The 20,255-nt window shown below is 39.1% G+C and overlaps 1 protein-coding gene across 11 annotated transcripts in view; it reads left to right on the plus strand.

Moving 5' to 3' along the window:
* Heph (polypyrimidine tract-binding protein 1 heph) overlaps positions 1–20,255 on the plus strand; it is a 793,543-nt gene that overhangs the window by 511,208 nt on the left and 262,080 nt on the right. For 7 of the 11 annotated variants that reach the window (XM_076827760.1, XM_076827759.1, XM_076827762.1 and 4 more), the window contains one exon: positions 17,163–17,216. The exons of the other annotated variants lie outside the window; for them this stretch is intronic. In XM_076827760.1, the coding sequence (XP_076683875.1) occupies positions 17,163–17,216 (54 nt within the window). The remainder of the gene's footprint in view (positions 1–17,162; positions 17,217–20,255) is intronic. 11 annotated transcript variants of the gene reach the window in all.

The raw sequence follows: 20,255 nt of genomic DNA on the forward strand, positions 1-20,255 counted from the left end.
AAGACTGTGTAGATTTTCCTCCGTCATCCCTAAAGGAAGGTAAAAAACTGTCCTTCTAAATGAGAATACCTTAAGCCTCGTTTCCACGCATCCGGCGCACGGTTTACGTAAAGCACAAACAACACTCCGGTTTCCATTAGTTTCTGCCTTCCTCCAGGCTGTGCAGTGAGTAATTCACCACTTCCCCCCGGCACACGCGGGATCGTGGCTTGCGGAGTCACGTGAGCCCGGCCAGGCACGAGCCCCGCCGAGGACCCTCGTGCCTCGGAGTCACGCGCTCCCACGGGGCCCTGCCCTATCCCGTCATTACCAGGGCACAATGCATGATAATCCGATCCCCGCGGCGGAAACGCGATATTCCCGGCTCCCGGGGAACAAATCCCCGCCGATAAGATTGAAAAACGGATTACTCGAAGGTCATTGGAGCGGCCCGTGGCGGGGAGGCTTGAAAAGGATCGACAGCCGTCGTCGTCGTGTGGCGGGCGGGCGCATCGAGCGGAGCGCCCATTCAACCGACGCACCTTTTGTGATTTTCTCATTACCGGAGTGGAGGCTCGGTTCTGGAAGTCTGACTTGCTCCTGGGCGCCACCCTTTCAGCCCCGTCGATACTCCTCTTATTTCTTCCTTCCGTCGCAGCTTCCACCCCTTTTACACGCGGGGCCCTCCCCGTAATACCTTATAGATTAGCCGGTTCCCGTACCGACGTACAAGGAGTCGCGCCTTTCAGCGGAGGATACGACGTATTTCCTCGCCAGGATCCAGCCACCAGCTGGCTCCTGATCACCCCTCTCCCTCCTCCTCCTCCTCCTCCTCCCCCTCCCCCGGGATCGGGAAATTATATTTCCTCGCGCCGGCACGATCGCCTTACGATGCGTCTTTTCGAGCTTCCCCTGTTCGACGCCGCTCCGTGCTGGCCTCTTTTCCTTTCTGTTCTCCGCTTCAGCGAGCCGCATGTGTCACTGCAGTATCGTGCCGCCCTTTCGTGCTCGCTCTTTGAAGTCGCCGAGGAGGGGGCTTCTTCTTTCGCGTCGAGAGTCGGGGATTTGTAGCGGAGGAAGGATATTTTCTTTTGATTTCTTTTCTGAAAGGTGCGATGGGTAAAGCTGTTGGAGCATTCTTCGGTGGGGTGGGGGTAATTGGGCTGCCGTTATTGGAGTATTAACCTTTTAATGGTATCAGATTTTTATTATCACTCAGCAGTTACATACTTTTGCATAAATTGGAATTTTTGATATTATAGGGGTAGCTTTGGTTTCTTAATGTTGCGCGTGTGTCTTAAAGTTAATTAAATGTTATGCGGTTATCAAAGTATTATTTATGATTTTGTATTTACTTAAATACAGTGGCGGATGAAAGACAGTTTACAACTTTTCAAATGGAATAACTTTTTTAAAATTAGTTAAACAACGTGTTTTTTTTTAGAAGCTAGAAGGGTTGGTCGGCTAAGTGACGTGTTTCGGCGTCTTGAAAAGCAATGCAATTGGTGGGAATAGCTTTAAAAATAGTAAATGTTGTTTTTTAAACTTTTAAAATCGCGAAATTCACGAAATCAACGATTTTCCATCTTATTCTGCGATCTTCAAGCGTTTATGGCTCAGAGAAACGTTAATCGATTTTGATGAAATTTTAGGCATGTATACTTACTCCAATCTACAAACGGGTTTTCTGAATTTTCATTACGGGCTCACAAAAAAGATTTAAAAACGACATTACTATTTTTATTGCTGTTCCGACCAATTGCATTTTTTTGAAAACGAGTAAACCCGTCACTTGGCAACCTAATCCTTCTAGCTTCTCCAGATTTTAAAAGTTGTAAACTTTCTTTCGTCCGCCACTGTATATGAAAAATTAAATATTTTGGAATATACGTAAGAATGATCAGTCACACGAAGTGAAGGCACGTGTTTGTTTGAGTATACAGGATGAATCGAAACAAAGACAGCACATTAGTGACCTTTGTAGACATTAGAAATTATCACATGAATAATTTGAATTTTTTTTGAGAAATAAATAGTATGTACGAATATTTCTGTCTTAATCTCTCACTCCTTTTATAAACCAGTATCTATTATTTTTTTACATTTCCAATACCATTTAGTTTCTGTCTTCCTGAATTAGAGATATGTATTTTCTGCGCTCTCGAGTTTAAAAATGTGTGATAAATTTATCAGGCTTCCTGTGCGTTAGAAATAGAATAGCCTCAGAGTAACTAGATATTGAATTAATTATGTCAGGCTACCGAGAAGGGGTAGACATTTAATTTTAAATTGAAAAACTTTCTTAAAGACTAATTCACTTCTGCATAAAACCTTTCACAGTTTCAATCAATTCATTACGCGAAGACAGTTTAATATTGTAGAATGATAAGGAATTGACTAATGAAATTACTAAATTTATTTTAAGAATGTTATGGAAATCGAATTATGGAAATTTTAAATCTGTCTCGTTCCAGTTCTGCTGAGCAGACATTGCATTTTAAAAATATTTGCGAAGCAAATATATATACGTATATATACATAGCTCATTTTCTACAAAATCATCCACTATGCAATTTATACATCTTTCGAAAATTTTGTCATAACTTTTATTAAATTATTGAAAAAATATATATATATATATTACAGTCTATTTCCCACATCATTTTCAATAATTTAATAAAAGTTATGACAAAATTTTCGAAAGATGCATAAATTGCATAGTGGATGATTTTGTAGAAAATGAGCTGTGCATTCGAAACTTACCAGGCAGGAGTTACGATCACTGCATCGGAGTTTCGATATACGTATGCTGCTTTGCTTGAATTGGGGCGAGATTAATGGAAGGATGCGTTAGCATTCATTAGGATCTTGATTAGGCAGGCTCGGAATATTAATGAAGATTTATTTTTTCGCGGGAAGTTACAGCCCCTTCGTCAGCTCCTTTGTCATAATTATTTTCTATATTAATTAGTGCAGTTGTCAGTTTATCTTCCGCCTAGAATATTATGAAAAATATCCGTGCTCAGGTATGCTACTACTAAGAAGTACTACTACTACTAATTTTTATTCATTAACAAGCGAATATTGTTTGTTTATATTTCTCCTACTTGTAAATGATACATGTCCAGATTAGATGACGTTTGAATTAATTACTTATCTATATTGCCCAGTACAGAAGAAATTTTGATAAGGTAACACACCTTTGGGTAACACACCTTTTAATCACTATAGATGTCGCTGTTCTGAAGAGGCGTTCTTAAAGCTGGGTTAGGTCTCGATTCAGACAAAATCATGATTGCTTTGCCCTCTTCTATTGTCCTCACATGGTCGTTAAATAGATAGTAGGTATATAAATAGACATGACGAGTAGTACTGTAAAGAGATTGCTCTAGTCAATAGTATCTTTTATCTTCCTCACATGCAATTAGTGGTCAAGAAGTCCATATTCCATTTTGTGCATCATCAGAAGCTGTAGACCTAAACTTAGGTATACCTACCCTAATTCCCAGATGGTACTGTGCATTCTCTAAAGAATTTTCTTCCATTCTAAATCCTCATGTTCATGACATGTAGAGCTAGGTAAGTTCCTCTGCAAGGGTGCTTTAATTAAGCATTAACAATTCATCTGTTATAAACGCAGACAGCTATCTGCTACCTAGCAAAGCAGAGCCTAGTATCTAAAAGATCCATAGCTATCAAGTCACAACGTCCAGTATACCTTCTACCATCTGCTTCCTACAGTGGTCAAACAGTCCATTCAATGCCAACACTTAGTCCTTGTGCACCAGACAGGTTGATAATCGACAATAAAACCTTGGTCACATTATTCAAGCCACTTGAATTCAAGTAACTTGAAACTACATCACCAATGTGAACTTGTTATTCACTTGACTTGAAATGTCCTTTCAGGTTTCCTTCAAGTTTCAAGTGAAGTAGCGATTCTTTCAACATTGCTTGCCTTGAGATGCAACTAGGCTAATGTGATCGAGGCTTAAGGGGCCCATTTGGGGCGAAGGTCACCAGAATAACCTTCCACGTAATATTTAACCACTCTTATGCCCTGGTAGAGTTATCTTATTCTCCTAATGCAGTCACACTACCAACTATAGTCTGATTTTCGAGAGTTGAGACCTGAGGCGGGTCCCTCGGACGGAGCGTGGTTGAGGAGGAACCAATGATACGCTACGGATTGCGTCCAACCCAGACCTAACCCAGACCTTTTTTTTGACGTGGAGAAATCCCTAACGGATACCCCGCCCCCGGGAGAGGGACGGGGTTATGTGGGACTTGCACCCACTAAAACTCCACGGTGGTCTTCCTTGGGCGCGGAGTCGCGAAAACGAGGGGAGGGACTTTACGCGGGAGCAAACTAGCGATACATCCGCTTGCCCCCCCCCCCCCCTCAGCGCAAAGGCGAACTCCGCGCTCAACAACCCCGCGCGATGACGGCGGGGCCTTCCCGAAACACCTAACCCAGACCTGGCCCAGACCCGCCTCAGGTCTCAACTCTCGAGAATCAGACTATAGCAACACGAGTTCCCTATGCAATGGGTCAAAGTTGGCCTGGCGTCCGCCGCGCGCAGGTCAAGCCCAAAAGGCCCCAACATAGATCCACCTAAATCCGCCAATCGCCACCCAAACTTCTGCCCCCCGTCTCATTTCCCACGCTCCGCTTGACCAGATCACGACTCAGCTCCCCCAGCCACCTAACCTCCAAGCTCTCGCGTTGCAATCGCCATGGCAAAAGGGAGTCGCTGCCAATTTACTTGGGCCGCGAGTCGTTACGCGGCCTTGTTGGGGCGTATTGTTGCTAGAGCCGAGGGTGTTCATCCCCCCATTGTTAGGCGGGCAGAGTAGACGCTGCAGGGAAGGGAAGAAGAAAAGTCGGCGGCCTTTGTGCGGCGGAAAAGGGGGCCAAGCTGCGGATGCTTCCGCGGTTGTTTACGGACCTGTCCATCAGCCAGGACCAATTAGTATTGTAACAGCAGATGTTACGACGACAAGGCGCATCCAATGTGCGTAGAAACAATGGGAAGGGCACGGTAGGGTCCCGATTGTCTGGGAAACGGAGGCGTTTCGACGCCACCTTAGGTTCAGGCGGCGCTAAACTCGTTGGAGGCCCCTCGAGCGCTGAGGATGCTAATGGACGCTTGCTGAGGACGCCAGCTCAGCGTTTTGCATTATGATTATGCCTGCGTTCGTTCCTTTTCGGAGACGGACAGGTGACTGGAAGGAAACCTGTGCTTTTCAAGTCCTGGCGCATGGGTTAGGTGGGATCCTTGGAGGAGCAGCATGGACTGTGGTAGGGGAGGTGTTCGTTACATTAGTTTCGGGTTGCTTCTTGGATTCTCCAGGTCTGTAACCTGGGCTGTGAATGATTATTCTGCTCGACACTATTTTTTGCCGAATATATGATTACTAGTTTTACTACCCCGCTTCGCCAGGAATTTATAAAGCCACGAAAATATAAAGTGTTTACTTTATATATTAATATGTATACATTAATTGAAAAATAAATGCCCAGAAGAGGCATATACAATCTTCCTAAAAATCATGTAAGAAGTAAATAAGACAGAAAATAATTTGAATATATGAAATTTACATGCAACTTAAGAAAATTTATAACGAGGGCTAATCCATTGCGACACACTTGTTTAGGCTCTAATTCTTAAATTTGAAACAATACTCCATCTTCGTCTAACTGATAATTGATAATTTAAAATAATGCCATCTATGCATCAGACGATACACTATTTACTTCACATTAATCGCTTTCAACTTCTCTCCTGACCGATCGATAAAAAGTAGTGTCCCGCAGTATTGTATTTTTTTAAATACTTTTCTGACTTTCTAAGATGGCGTAGGGGTTGGTTTGAGTAACAAGGGAAGTGTCCGGTAACTCGAAAATTCAAAAAAAATTCTGCAGAAATGTAATTCAAGTGGTGCTAATAACGGAACCATTTTATGTTTCGTTAATAGAACAGTCCTAGAAACGATAAGTTCTCATATTATCGCGAATACCTACGAAACCGTAAAAGATATCGAAGAAAAGTGTTATTAAAAAATGTATAGCATTTAACACACTATAATACGGAGCTAAAGAATTTTCAAAAATATTAATATTTTCAAAATTTAGACCCTTTTAAAGATAGGAAATTCCTTATCGGCTTCAAACGTCCACATAAAAACTTGCAACACGCAAAGCCAAACCAAACAAGACTTCCCTCGCCCTCTTTCTTCGATTCACTAAACTTCGAATCCCTAAGTCTTCATCGTAGCTCCCTCCGTGTCGTCGAAGAAATAAAAATTCCTCGCCCTCTCTTCGAACATTTTGCTCTCCGAATAACCCAAGCTCTCGTGGGCGTACGTCGACACACACATACACCCGGAAGACACCTCGCCGCCGCCTCAGACGCAAACTGTCACGGGTACACCAACGGTACACCTAGGACGGAGCCTGTACACTAATGCATGTACACTTAAGTTGGCCGCGCAGAAGCGCCAGTAACTGCAGCCGCTTACTGAAGCTTCCGACAGTTCCCAGCAACCCCTGCCCACCCCCTCCCACCCCCTCCCCGCCCAACCACCCCTCTCACAGCATCATTATCATCCATTTGCTAATACAACAAGATAAATTGCCCTTCCTCGGTGCAACGTTACCCCCTCCCCCCTCCCTTCAGCCGGCAAGTTTTCTGGCCCCGTGCTTCGGAAACACTCTCACTCACCCCCTTCCCAACCCCTCTCTGGAGGATGAAACACGGTTTCTTTAGTCGAGGGTGGAAGCGCCAGTTCCTCCGGCGGCTTCCTTTGTTTCCCTTTGCCTCTATCGAGGGAAGCTTGAGTGTACAGCGTGCTTGGAAATGGGTGGTCGCGGTTTTTTTTATTATTCTTTGAATTTTTAGGAACCGAAGGAATTTTCGAGGGGGGACATCGCCATGGGACTGTTTAGGGATGTTTTTGTTGAGGGTGATGCAGCTCGTTAGCGATTTTGTGCTTCGATACTTGCAATTGGTCTTGGCGCAGCTTTGGGGGTCAGTTTTCCAGGAATAGGGGTGATATATAGGGGTGTTAATCCGGCGTTGGTAAGGTGGGGAAATGTAACACGAGTAGTAACGTGGGGTCCCACAGACCCCGCAAATAATTCGGTGCGTTATAGAAATCCATATCTTTAATTAAATTTTTATTACCCAAAAATACTTAACTAATTAAACATCTTTAATTTCCAACAAAAATATACTCTTACTAGCTTATATAATGGACAAACTAAATAACGCCGGGTTAATATAAGTATGGGGTAAAATATTGGTTTTGTAGAAATTGGGAAGGGGGTGTGTAATGTTTAATGAGTTTTTATGGCTAGCCGTATTGATTTTTGAAATTTGCAAATGAAAAGTAACTTAACCCCTGAAGACTCACCTTCGCAATATTACGTGTCTTGCGAACAGTCTCAAAATTCCACCCCCGTAATATTTCTTTCGACAGAATAAATAAAATCGTGTAAAAATAAACTTTTTTTTCTCAAAAAAAAAAAAAAACATTTATATAGTAAAATAGAAACATAGAAAAATGGTTGTAATTTTTTAACGTTTTTCTAAAATTTAGTGTCGTTAAGGGGTTGGGATTACATTTGATATTATCACACCTGATTTACGTTAATATTATGTTCTGCATATTATATTAAATTTGCATGGTTTCAAGGGTGACATAAATGGGTCAAACGAAATTTTTGATATTTTAAATGGGAACATTTGTTTTTTTATAGCAGGATTGCACTACAGTCCCGGACGCACCCTGTATAATTATTGCACGTCAGTAGTCACGAAAACAATTTTTTTGCTCAAATGAAAGAAAGCAGAATCATTTCACATTGAATATTAATACTTATTGATTATTTTGTCTCTTCGTATTTGTTATTCATATAATTGCAACATTCGTTTTCCCAACTCGAATATCCGTATCATACATAAAAACAAACACATAAATGTTGAAGAGCAGCTCGAAAGCGATGTAACGCTATACTCCATGCAATAATCACAAGCGCTTCATGTCTGCTTACTTATAAATTGATCGTCTAATTACAAAGTTCAATTGCGTTCATTCCACATCATTTTAATGGGTTCGTTTCGATTAGCATTTACAAGCAATGGCAGACTTCGCTAGATGCCGTAACTGGGGAATATCGAAGGACGACCTGGATCTTATCGGTTTCTCGTTGATGCCAAAAGGGTGTTTGATAATTACCGGGCAAGGGAAAAACGCGAGAATTATTCCACGTTGCGTGACCGCGATGATAAAAGCTCTAGTTAACCGTTTCCAGGCATGTACGTACGTGTTCGTGCTGGAAAGGACTCAATTTTCATTTCAATCGATCCTTTGGGTGCCCCTTCTAGACTATTACAGGTATTATATTGTGCAATAGTGATATTTGTAGGAGGAGCCAATAGATCATTGGTTACTAGCCACCCAATAGTAATGCGTCGATGTCAGATCGCCTAGGAAACCTTCAATCTATTCGTTGCCACACCAGAATTCAAGCTGTGAAGTGGGTGAGTCCCATTCAGTGTTCGGAGGGAGTCTGCTGCAATGATGGAGGGGGAAACACCTACAGGAGTGGTGGTTATGTGTGCATGAACTGCGCCTGCGTCAGTCACGCGCGCATAACCACCACTCCTGTAGGTGTTCCCCCCTCCATCATTGCAGCAGACTCCCTCCGAACACTGGCCCCACTGGCTCCGCCCACTTTCCGCTTGAGCATGCGCATTGCAGACATCACTGGCGCGCGCTGCTCCTACAAACGCATTTCTGAGCAGTGGAGTCATTATTCGAGTTCCTACTCGAATTTCTTTGATTTTCAACCCCCTCTGTTGAAACTCGCATAGGCAATATAGCTCACAAGGAACAATCCACCACTCGGAGGTTCAAAAAAATCTGAAATTTTGTGAATATGTAGGGGATCCCCTCCTGCTTACAACGCATTTTTTTTTTGCTGCGCAAATTTACTCTAAGCGGGTGAAATTGACCCCTTAAATTCCGGCTATTTTCCGATTTTGTGTTATAACTCGTGAACTGTAAGAACTGTAAGTTACCAAATAATTAAAGGAAGTAACTTTTGCCTGGAAACCTTTTCTCTATCCCTTATTGATTGTAAGTTACAAAATAAAATCGGAAAACAGCCGATTTTTCAGGGGTTAATTTCACCTCCGTAGTGCGAATTTGGGCGGCAAACAAAATTGCGTTGTAATCAGGAGGAGATCCCCTATATATTCAAAAACTTTCAGATTTTTTTGAATTTCCTTCAAAACTTGAAACTCAACTTACAATATGGTAAATATTTCGAGCGTCAGGTGCCAAAAATTTTGCGAATGCATAAAACAGCAACTGGTAATAATAAATATTACTTATTATTATTATTATTTATTAATAAATACCTACTATTTATGTTTATTATTACCAGTTATTGTTTTATATGCATTCGCGAAATTGTTGGCTTCTGAAGCTCGAAATATTTACCATATTGTTAGTAAGTTGACTTTTAAGTGTACTGAGCTATAATATGCGAGTTTCGACAGAGGGGTTGAAAATCAGAGAAATTCAAAAAAATTTGTAAGTGTTGGAAATTGAATTTTTTTTAATCATTAGAATTGTTATGATAATTCTTATTTCTTCCTCCAGGATTATCTTAGGAAATCTATGAATATAGACGCGTAAAAATGTTAAGCTGCTCCAAAAATGATCATAATCATAATCGTAAAAGGAAGAGATAGACATAGAGGAAAGTGACCAAAGTCGATAAGATAAAGGAACCAACATAATAATCCAGGACCATGTCATTCAACGCGGTGCAAATAGAGTTGGCTAATAAATATTTCATGCGAACCATTAATTACGGCCTTATGGATTAGATCTCATTATTCAGTCACGTTTTACAAGCCTCCTCTTATAGGTTCTCCTCTGAATTCGTAATAAAGACTTTTAAAGTCTTAACGAGCCGGTGGTAATCAGCGGAAAGTTCTTGTGACGACGACAGGCTAGAAGCTGCTGTCACGAAAAATCATTATAAATCATTCTCTCCTTTCACGGTGCATGCAAGTGATGGATATTGTTCTGCCGTTGTAGTAGGGTAGGTCGCGCCATGAATGTATGCATACATCCATTTCAAAATGAGTTTTGCACTCTCATCTTCATCTGCGACTTTCCAGAGTTGACGTTCAAATTGAAAAGTGCTTATTGCGTGAAAAGTGGTAGAAAAGGTTTATTTATTTTTTAGCGTTTTAAAATTCAAAATGGGGAATCCTGAATCGTCGAAATGCACGAAAGTAGTAGGTATAATTATGGGAAGGTTTTTTTGCATGATTGTTTTGTTCTACCTTTTTCTAAAAATAAATAAATAATTATGATATTAATAATAGTAACACGTTTTCTTGCACATGGAGCGATAATCTTAGCTTGCTGATGAAGCAGCGTTACTCTTCATATTTCTGGGAATATTACTGTTATTTGTAATTATGAGTGGTTTTGTGACTCTCCAATTTTAGTGTTGTGGAATCTTCAGACTGTAATTTTTAATCTTTGTTTCGTCGAAAGTCTCAATAGGACTTCCAATAAATTTAACATTCGCGTTCCACTTATAGAATAAAAGGAGGAGAATAGATAAAAAAATTGTAGCATACACGCACTCTCGTTTAATGTACACCTTGCAGTTTAAATAAAGTATGTTGCAAACACAGGGCATACAACGGCGTATTGATTTTTTCGCTTGAACGGCCGGCAAAAATGAATGGAACGCGGTTCAATTTAGATTTTTTTTTCGTGGCAACAGAAAAAGAAAGGAATGGAAAAAACTGATACCATGGTGTTTAACAACGGCTGGGGGGAATTTTTATTTTTAATTAACTTTCAGATTGACAACAAACACTGAATATCAGACATCATACACATATTTAATATTTGGTTATGGGATTAAACAAGTGTTAATTATACTAATATGATTTTGAAATTACCGTACTTTCATATTAACGTGTAAAAGTTGCACAGCTTTCTTGGTATTTAGTATTGCAAAGAATTCAGTACTTGTAAGGAACTCTTTAATATTTTTTCAAGCTTTAGATCTTAGAAAATCTTCAGTTCAAAACTGTAAATTTTTATGTAAATATGAGATGCAAAATTTATCACTTGTGAAAAATTGCGCTGTGAATTCGAATCCGGAATATAGCAACTTATTAAAAATTACTGTCCATATATTATAAAACACTGCGACATAAAAGGTGTAAGCAGAAATAAACAAAGCAAAAGCATCACGAAAATAAAAGTGCTATTATAATTCTATTAATAACGGTATAGGTATGCCAAGCAATAGTGAGATTTGTAGTAGTTAACCCCTTAATACCCACCTCCGTAATATTACGTTCGCTAGAATAAAGAATAAACCTTTTTTTTTAAAAAAAAAAAAAAAAAAAAAAAACAGTGTTTCATCCCAGTTTAGAAAAATTGATATAGTAACATAGAAACATAAAAAGGGTAATTTCTTAACGGTTTTCTAAAATTTAGTGTGTCGTTAGGGGGTTAAGTTGAAGGGGTTCGAAAGAGGGGAGTCTGTAAGTAGAAGACCTTCGACTTCCAGTCAACCAATAGTGACGCCTCGGTTCGAATATGCGCAGTGGAGGGGCGATGACTCCACCCACTTATCCATCCGCGCATGCGCAGTAGAAACCTCGCTATTGCTCATGATACTTACACTTCAATATAGGCTGTTTCCCTACTTCTCAGAATCGTATACAAATTTTTCTGATCTATTAGACGAATAAATGAGCAGATGATTACAACACCGTAAAGAATTCCCAGAAATTGCCCGGAAACTTTTTCGCACACACTAAATACATTGCACCAGTGGTTCCCAACCTTTGGGCGGCGAAGAGTTTTCTGGGGGATTATATTCTAAAATACCTATTTTCAATGTGTTTTCTTTACCTTAGTTTATATGGGGGGGGGGGGGCGCAGATTTTTTGAATATTATAAAAGGGGATCGCGATTCGAAAAAGGTTGGGAAACACTGCATTCCAAAATTATTCCCCTGAATTTAATTTTGTCAGAATGCTTCTGTCTGAAGTATCCCAGTTCGGAATTAACTTTGGTATGATAATTTTGATCTCAAATTGGTTTCAAATGTACTTATAGTGCATTTACGTTTTCCTCCGGGTTTTATCCCCTATTCGACGATGAGAAAATTGTTAATTGGTTGCTCGACGCGGGCGAAGAAGGAATTAACGTCAATCCTCGATGAAACCGGGGCCAGAAGGCTCGTTCGAAGATTTACGATACGATTTAAACGGTATCCCCCTGGAAATCCTACCCCTTTGAAAGCGAAGCCACGGAAACTGAGCTTGTCACGCCACGTCCAATTTGTGCGTGCGTTTCGAAGAGCTGTCACGCGCGACCTGCTTTCCAGGAAAACTTGCTTATTAACGTCGTTCCGCGACAGGGGATAATGTTTTAACAATTTTACTAGGACTGTATGGTTTCCTTGTAATACCCCTAGGATCAGTTTTAAACGGAGAATTATCGGTATTTTTCATCGCGGACCTTTTAGCCTGGAATTTGAAACCCCTGAAGAGCAGAAAAATAGCATTTATTAAGGGGAGGAATTATTCCCCTATTTTGGGGGATAAATATAGCAGAATTTTGATTTTTTCTTAAGAAACTAGCGATTCGATTTATTTGAAATTTGAACCGAGTGTTTAACCCAAAAACTAGGATTCCCCTCTTAGGAAATGATTTTTATATATTCTTTACAGGGTTCGGGTTATTTCTAAGAGTTTAAAATAATCTATAGGTAAATTGTTGAACGTTTCGAGTGGATTTTTGAATATTTATTAATCGAAGATTCTGGTGTTCTTCAAGTTGCTCAGCATAACAGAAATAAAATCAAGGACAGAACAAAAACAGAACAAAATTCACAATTAACCTTTATTTGGAATTTGCAAAGTTACGCGGATAAGTAAATTTGTAAACTTTTAATCAACGTTTACAAGAAACGAAAATACAAAAATAAAACTTATTAAATTGCTAGAACCAAACAAATATTAATTGTTACTGACGGTTATTAGTTACTTAAATATATGAAGGAGTCTCTGTCCAAATAGTACACAGTATTTGTGCCTCGATTTTGGGTAAAAATGCCCCAATTTTCGCGCAAGGGTTAATTAAAAAAGAAAAATCTATGCGTCAACTAAATAAAATTTCCATATCAAACAGATGTCTTTCAACCTCCTTCAACCAAAAACATATCATCTTACAAGCCGAAACACTACCCCACAGTTGCTTGTTGCCATTATTCCCTTCAAATCTCTTCACTATCTCCCAGCCAAAGCGTCGAACCGAGGAATAAAGTTTATCCAGCCAATCGGGGCCGTTAGCAATAATGGCGGCAGGAAAGGGCAAAGCACGAGCCCTAAAAACCGGCACAGAAGGGGGAAAGGGGAGGGTGAGTAGGGCCGGGGTGTACAGAGCACGAATTCTATCGATGTAAACGTTGCAGCGAGCGCAAACCATGTTGAAACTGGCAGCGTTGTTTGCGCTGCCGGAAGGCATTCTGAAACGACTAAAGGGAGGTCTTGCCCTGGGGACGTGAGATTGCGCGTGCATACCATGTCAGATACGCCATTATGGACACGCGTTTGCCTTCCAATTAATTCGTTCCTGGCCCGTGAACGAATTTGTCCCGAAGGAAACCGTCGAGAATACTTGCCGAGTACGTCGACTTTTCCGTCGCGAGTTGTTAATGCGCGTGGCGCGCTAATTATACGCGGTGGGTCCCCCGCTCTTGGGGGAGGGACACGTTCGGCTGGCTCAGGGCTCACGTTTGTCATAAAAGTCAGCTCATGAAGTAACCATGTAAATAACATAACGAACTCATTACATACCCTGAATGATGAATGCTCGAAATAAGATTCTAGGGGGTGGGGGTGGAGGCAGAGAGACGAGCCAATTAGTTTTAGGCAACATGTACATAGCTATACCAAGGAACAGTGAGATCTCAAGTATGGATGTGCGAACCGAGGATGGGAAATTATTAATTTTTTATATTATTATTTTGAAACGACGATTGGATGTAAAACGTGTAATTTCTGGTAATTATTTTATATTTTATACATTGCTTTTTTCTTTACATTAATTAGTTTTTATTTTATATATTTATATGGCTAATAGCTCTGTATAATATTTATTATGAAGTTGATAAATTTGTATATGAATTATTATATACAGTGGCGTGAACAAAGTATTCGGCCACCCTTTAAAAACGCATAACTTTTTTAAAATTAATCCAAACGACTTGAGTTTTTTTTTGAGTAGCTAGGAGGATTAGTTTTCTAAGTGACGTGATTCTAGCAAAAAAATAGAAAAGGTTCTTTAAACTTTTATTTATGAGGCTGTAACGAAAATTCAAAAAAACCGTTTTCTATTTTTTTTTTTTTTGCTATTTCGACCAAGTGTATTTTTTTCAAAACGACGAATCACGTCACTTAGCAAACTAATCCTTCTATCTTCTAAAAAAACTCAAGTCGTTTGGTTTAATTTTAAAAAACTTATGTGATTTTAAAGGGTGGCCGAATACTTTTGCACGCCACTGTATATATGTATGGGGTTTTTATTAGAAATTCCTATATACATATTTCGTGGATGATTATTAAAAGCTCCTGTAGAAGCACCTGTATTTAGTTCAATCGTATTGGCATCAATTTTATTAAAATTACGAACTTATGTTATGTTACGATTTTTTATGATTTTTTATTTAAATTCTATTGAATTATCTAAATATTTATTAGTTTTTAGGAGAATTGGAGGTATTTTTTTATTCGAGGCAGTTTTCTAAAAAAAAAAAAAATTGAAGTTCTGGAATGGCTAAAGTGATCTGTGTATTGCATGAAACCATTTTTCACGTTTTTGAGAAGACGGTGCATTTGCGACATATGGTTCCTTTTAAACTTATTCTCCTCTTAACGAGCAGAATGTGTAGATATAAAAAAAATATTCCGTTAATTTTCAATGTTATAAACAATTTTGCGGCAAGTTGTTCTCTTTTATAAATGTCCACCGACCCAGAGGTGTGAATTCACCCCTGAAAGCAGTGCCCATTGCTTTTTTAACACCCTGTATAGGCTTGTGAAGGCTGAGGACGTGCAATTTGCATTTATAGAAATGGAAATCGATTTGAAAGGCTATTGACCTTTTTGTTGCATATTTCTTAAACTGAAAAAAAAGGAGTACCCATGCCTTCGGCTTTCTATTTGAAAATTTTCTGCCAATGTTCAAGTTTGTAACAGCAATCTCAGTTCGTCGGCGATATTCCGCGTCTTCCATCAAGATTATGAAGCATCTATTATCGATCCTGCAGGAATCGCGTTTGTAAAGGTTTTCTAAGCTTTCGCCGTTGTTCCCCGCCGCCTTTTGTTGCTGCAGACGCTTAAATAGACCGAGACTGTCCCTTTGTAACATTTATTGACGGACGCGACGCGCGGCATTCACTCCCAGAATAAGCGTTCCGTCGATGTAAATGCGTCGCCGTGGATTAATTTCCGGCGTCTGACGATGCGTCGACTGTTGCTACTTACAAACGTGTGCAGGAATTTCACGTTCAGTGATTATAAAGAGAAACAGGTCGGGCGTGCATTAGGCAGCGAATATTCAATGCAGCGTAATGTTACTGTTGCATAACATTATCATGACTTTAGAATTATTAAATTCGATCGAATTTTTTAATCTTATCGAATATGATGCGAATCTTTGAATATTCCAATATTACATTCGAATAGTTGCGTACTTTCAATGCAGCATTCCCAGAGCGAAGTTGGTTTTCATTCAAGCCGGCATATTGTCTAATAATTATAATAATAATAGTAGTACCTATGGCTTTTTCCACGACGTAAAAGGTACAGTGCAATAATAAGAAATTCATAATTCCAAAGTATTCAGTAAATTCAGATTTACAAAGTATTAAAACATATTACAAATTCTTTTCGGTGTATTCCTGCTAATGAACACTTTAAGGGATGAAACAGCCATCTTAGTTCGCTGACCGAAATAGCATTTATCTAATTATTAATTCACATGTGTTACTCAGTTCTGAATATACCTACAATTTTCTGAGGAAAGAAAAATTTCTGTACTTGAATGTTTATTCGAATGCAGTATTCAAATACTGATATAGGTATTCGGTTGCAGTATTCGAATGCGGATATATTCGAACACTGATATATTCGAATGCGGATATATTCGAACACTGATATATTCGAACTCTGATATATTCGAACACTGATATATTCGAACACTGATATATTCGAACACTGATATATTCGAACTCTGATATATTCGAACACTGACATATTAGAACACTGACGTATTAGAACACTGATATATTCGAACTCTGATATATTCCAACTTTGATATATTCCAACTCTGATATATTCGAACACTGATATTTTCGAACACTGATATATTCGAACATTGACACATTAGAACACTGATATATTCCAACTCTGATATATTCGAACAGTGATATATTCGAACACTGATATATTAGAACACTGATATATTAGAACACTGATATATTAAAACACTGATATATTCGAACTCTGATATATTCGAACACTGATGTGTTCGACTACTGATGTGTTTGAATACTGATGTTTTCAAATACTGATATATTCGAATGTAGGTACTATTCGAATATCTTAATATATTAAGCTGAAAGTATTTGTGTGTTTGTCTATCGCCTAAAAACTTTCGAACAGTAAACTCTGCGGTCACGAAATGTGTCCCAGCTCATTATGCCTAGCTAATCCAGATGATTGTGACTGCTTTGCAAAAAAATATAAATAAAATTTTAAAGGAAATTGGAAAAAAAATTTTGTGTAAAAAATATATTCTCGAAATCAGCCCTTATTCAAATGTAAAATTCGAATACAGCCCTTATTCGTATGTAATATTTAAATACAGCCCTTAATCAAATATATTCTTCAAACACAGCCCTTATTCCAATATAATAATCCAGTACTGAAATATTTGTAACTTCAGAGCATTCGCGAAGTAGTCGAATAGTCGCAACCCTACCTCGCCCTCCCCTTTTCCACACACCAGCCACAATCTTCAGCACAAAACATTCTAACCCCTTTCTTCTCTGTTTCCAGGTGAGTGTCCCGGAATTCCAGTACGCTCGAGGGACGGGTGCGTCCCTGACGATGGTAAGCCATAAAGCAATGTACCTCCCCGTTTCACTTCCAGCGTGTACGACTCGGTTCGTCCGCTCCACGTGGCTCCAATACCGCTGTTGACGGCGCCATTCTTGCGCGCAAACATACCCTCGTCCCTTGTCATCTCGGACAAACGACGGGAGATGGTAGGCCTAGCCGACGCCCCAAGAATATCCTCCTTAATTAACATCCCAATACGTCCCGCTCTTTTGCTCGATTAACCGACTTCCAACGCGGGTGGTCAAGATTCACCGGCCTGACTAGGTATCGCTGCTCCACGGGTCCTTTGAGAGTCGAGAATCGAGATACCGCGGCTCGACTGGGTCGTTATAATTGGCAGCTGCACGCATAGCTGTCTGGGGAATACCCTCCACAAGCCTAGTCCCCTTTTTACGCGCTGCGAAATTTTCTTTCGCGTTTGACACGCTGACTTGCATGCGCTGAGGAGGCACGTTGGGTTTGATGGATAGGTTGCGTTTGGGGGTGACTACTCTGGAGTTCTGGGGATTATTCAGTTGATTTTGAAAAATTGTTCCTTGACAAATTCTTGAGGCGGACAGGTTTTGGAGTTAGATTTTGGGGCAAAGGAGATTAGTGTCGATGAGGAGTTGGAAATCCTACTGTTTTTATGTGTGTTGACACTGTTCCAGATATTCGATTGTGATATTTAAAGTGAATATTAGGGTGGCTCTTATTTTCGACTTTTGAATCTTCTTCGGGGCCTAAAAATGGAATAAAAATTCCAATTTTTTGTTCATAAATAAAAGGTATTCTAGAAGCATTTAAACTTTCAAAATTTCAGGAAAAAAAGTTTTTTTTTTCTTAGTTTTTTCGCACTTTTCTCGAAAACCACTTGTCGCACGAGAAAAAGTAATAGGACGAACAAGATGCTCCTTGTCTGGATCTACAACTTCTGTTTCACATATTTTTTTATGTAATCAATAATTTGGAGGATAATTATATAAAATCGACTTTGTGAGCGTTTAAATAATTATTTAAATGTTTAAGGGCCCAGGGACACCCTAATTATTTCGAACTATTCTGGAGGGTGCCCCGAAGAAAATCTTGAAAAACAATTTCACCAAGAGTAAATAAGCGCCACCCCAGTGTATATGCTATGAAATAATTTTTTAATATTCTTGTGTGGAAAATTTTGTTTACGTTGTTCTGCAATAGTTACAGAATTCATAGCACGCAATTCTTTAATACACTACTACATAGTATTGTACTGTAATACTGATTGTGGTAAGAAGAATAGAAAACTAAGTTTTCCACTGATGCAAGTTTCTTCACGAAGCATTGCAATAACTTCAGGAAAAAGCAGTTGAATTCTAAACGTATTATATACGTTCTTTCTCCCACTTTGATTTCAGTTTATCAATACAGTCCTTCCATTCGCTACAAGATTTACTTACCCCTCTTATTCTCATTAAATCATCCCACACCCCAATGCACCCACCTGCAATTATTATTATCTAGAACACCACATTCGCATTACTTCCATTGAAACAAGTTTGCTCCTCAGAAAAAAAAGAAGCGAAACAGGTCTACTTTAAATCCTCGGATAAGAGCCGCCGTTATATTTTAAGCAATTTTCGTTCCAGAGGAGTTGCAAATATTCCGTTTGCGGTTGACAATATCCTTTGCACCGTTTTAACAAGGAAAATCAGCCCTGACTCGCCTGTTACGCCCCCTTAAACCCAGTTTCGCCTACCCTTGCTATAGAATGAGCCACAACCCAAGAGAGTTGGAGACGAACGTATTTGTATATCATCAGGCTGGCCACCAAGGGGTGTGTAACACACGAGAAAAATCGCTTCGTGCCACTGGGATGATTTTTCTGTGCTTCTGGGACTGAATCAATCTTTTAAAATTCGACAGTCTGTGCCTCATTTGTTACGAAATTCCTTCAGACCTTTTTGGGAGTGGGTGGGTGGGGATTGGACGCGGGAAAAATGTAATTAATTTCATTTACGAAGAATAGTTTACTATAATTTATATGTAATTTTTCAACAAGTTAATTTTTATTTCTGTGGACGATTTTGATAAAAATTCGTCTAAAAATAAATTATACAATTTTTAATTTCTCAGTGATCTCCAGAATTACTTTTTTTTTAAATAATGGAATATGTTCAACTAAGCTTTAAATTAACTATGCGGAAAAATAAAATTGAAAATAATTTTAATACTCACTGTTCCCTAAAAAAATGGGATTTCTTTTAGCAACAAATAACGCAAAAAGATGTTCATTTTAATAGGTGTTATCAGTCTTCGGTAAATAAATTAATGTAATCTTTTCTAGTGTTCTCGAAGAACTAGTGAAAATTAATTTAAATAATCTTGTATTTTTTCGCAAAATGAAAGAGGAGTTGCTCCTTCTCTTACTCGTTGGAAACGTGCCATAAACAACACAAAACTATTCTTGCTAAGTGTCATCTATACCAAAGAAATCGGATGGACGGAATAAGCAACAATTTTTCTTACTTAAACATTGACTCGATACTTTCAGTCGCCGTTGAAATTGCGGAAAAATAGCAGAAGAAGCTCTGAGGCGGCCTTAAAGCGTCTCAGAGGAGAGGAAAAATGGATCCACGGGGATGCACCGAAAATCCAGCCCTATTTCGCTTTCAATTTGCACCTCTTCAAAGGCCTGTAAACAATTTCCAGAACGAGGGTCGTACGTCGTGTGAAACGCTTTCTTCCTCGCCGGCACAAAGGAATCCGTGGGAAAAAAGGGAATTTTCCGGTGAAAAACAAATCCCCGATCTCGACAGTTTGATCCCGCAATTTCACTTTCATTCATTTATCCCGACGCAGAGAATCACACGTTTCGCAGTGAAAATTTCTAAACTCAAAAATATTTTCATCTCCATTTTTTTTTTCAAATTTCTTAACTCCTACTTGTCGTCACAGCATTTTTTAAAATTTTTAAAATTTTTTCAAATATTTCAAATTTTTAAAATTTTTCAAATTTTTCAAATTTTTCAAATTTTTCAAATTTTTCAAATTTTTCAAATATTTTCAAATTTT

Source organism: Andrena cerasifolii, chromosome 15 (assembly GCF_050908995.1).
Source record: "Andrena cerasifolii isolate SP2316 chromosome 15, iyAndCera1_principal, whole genome shotgun sequence".
Taxonomy (NCBI): Eukaryota; Metazoa; Arthropoda; class Insecta; order Hymenoptera; family Andrenidae; genus Andrena; species Andrena cerasifolii.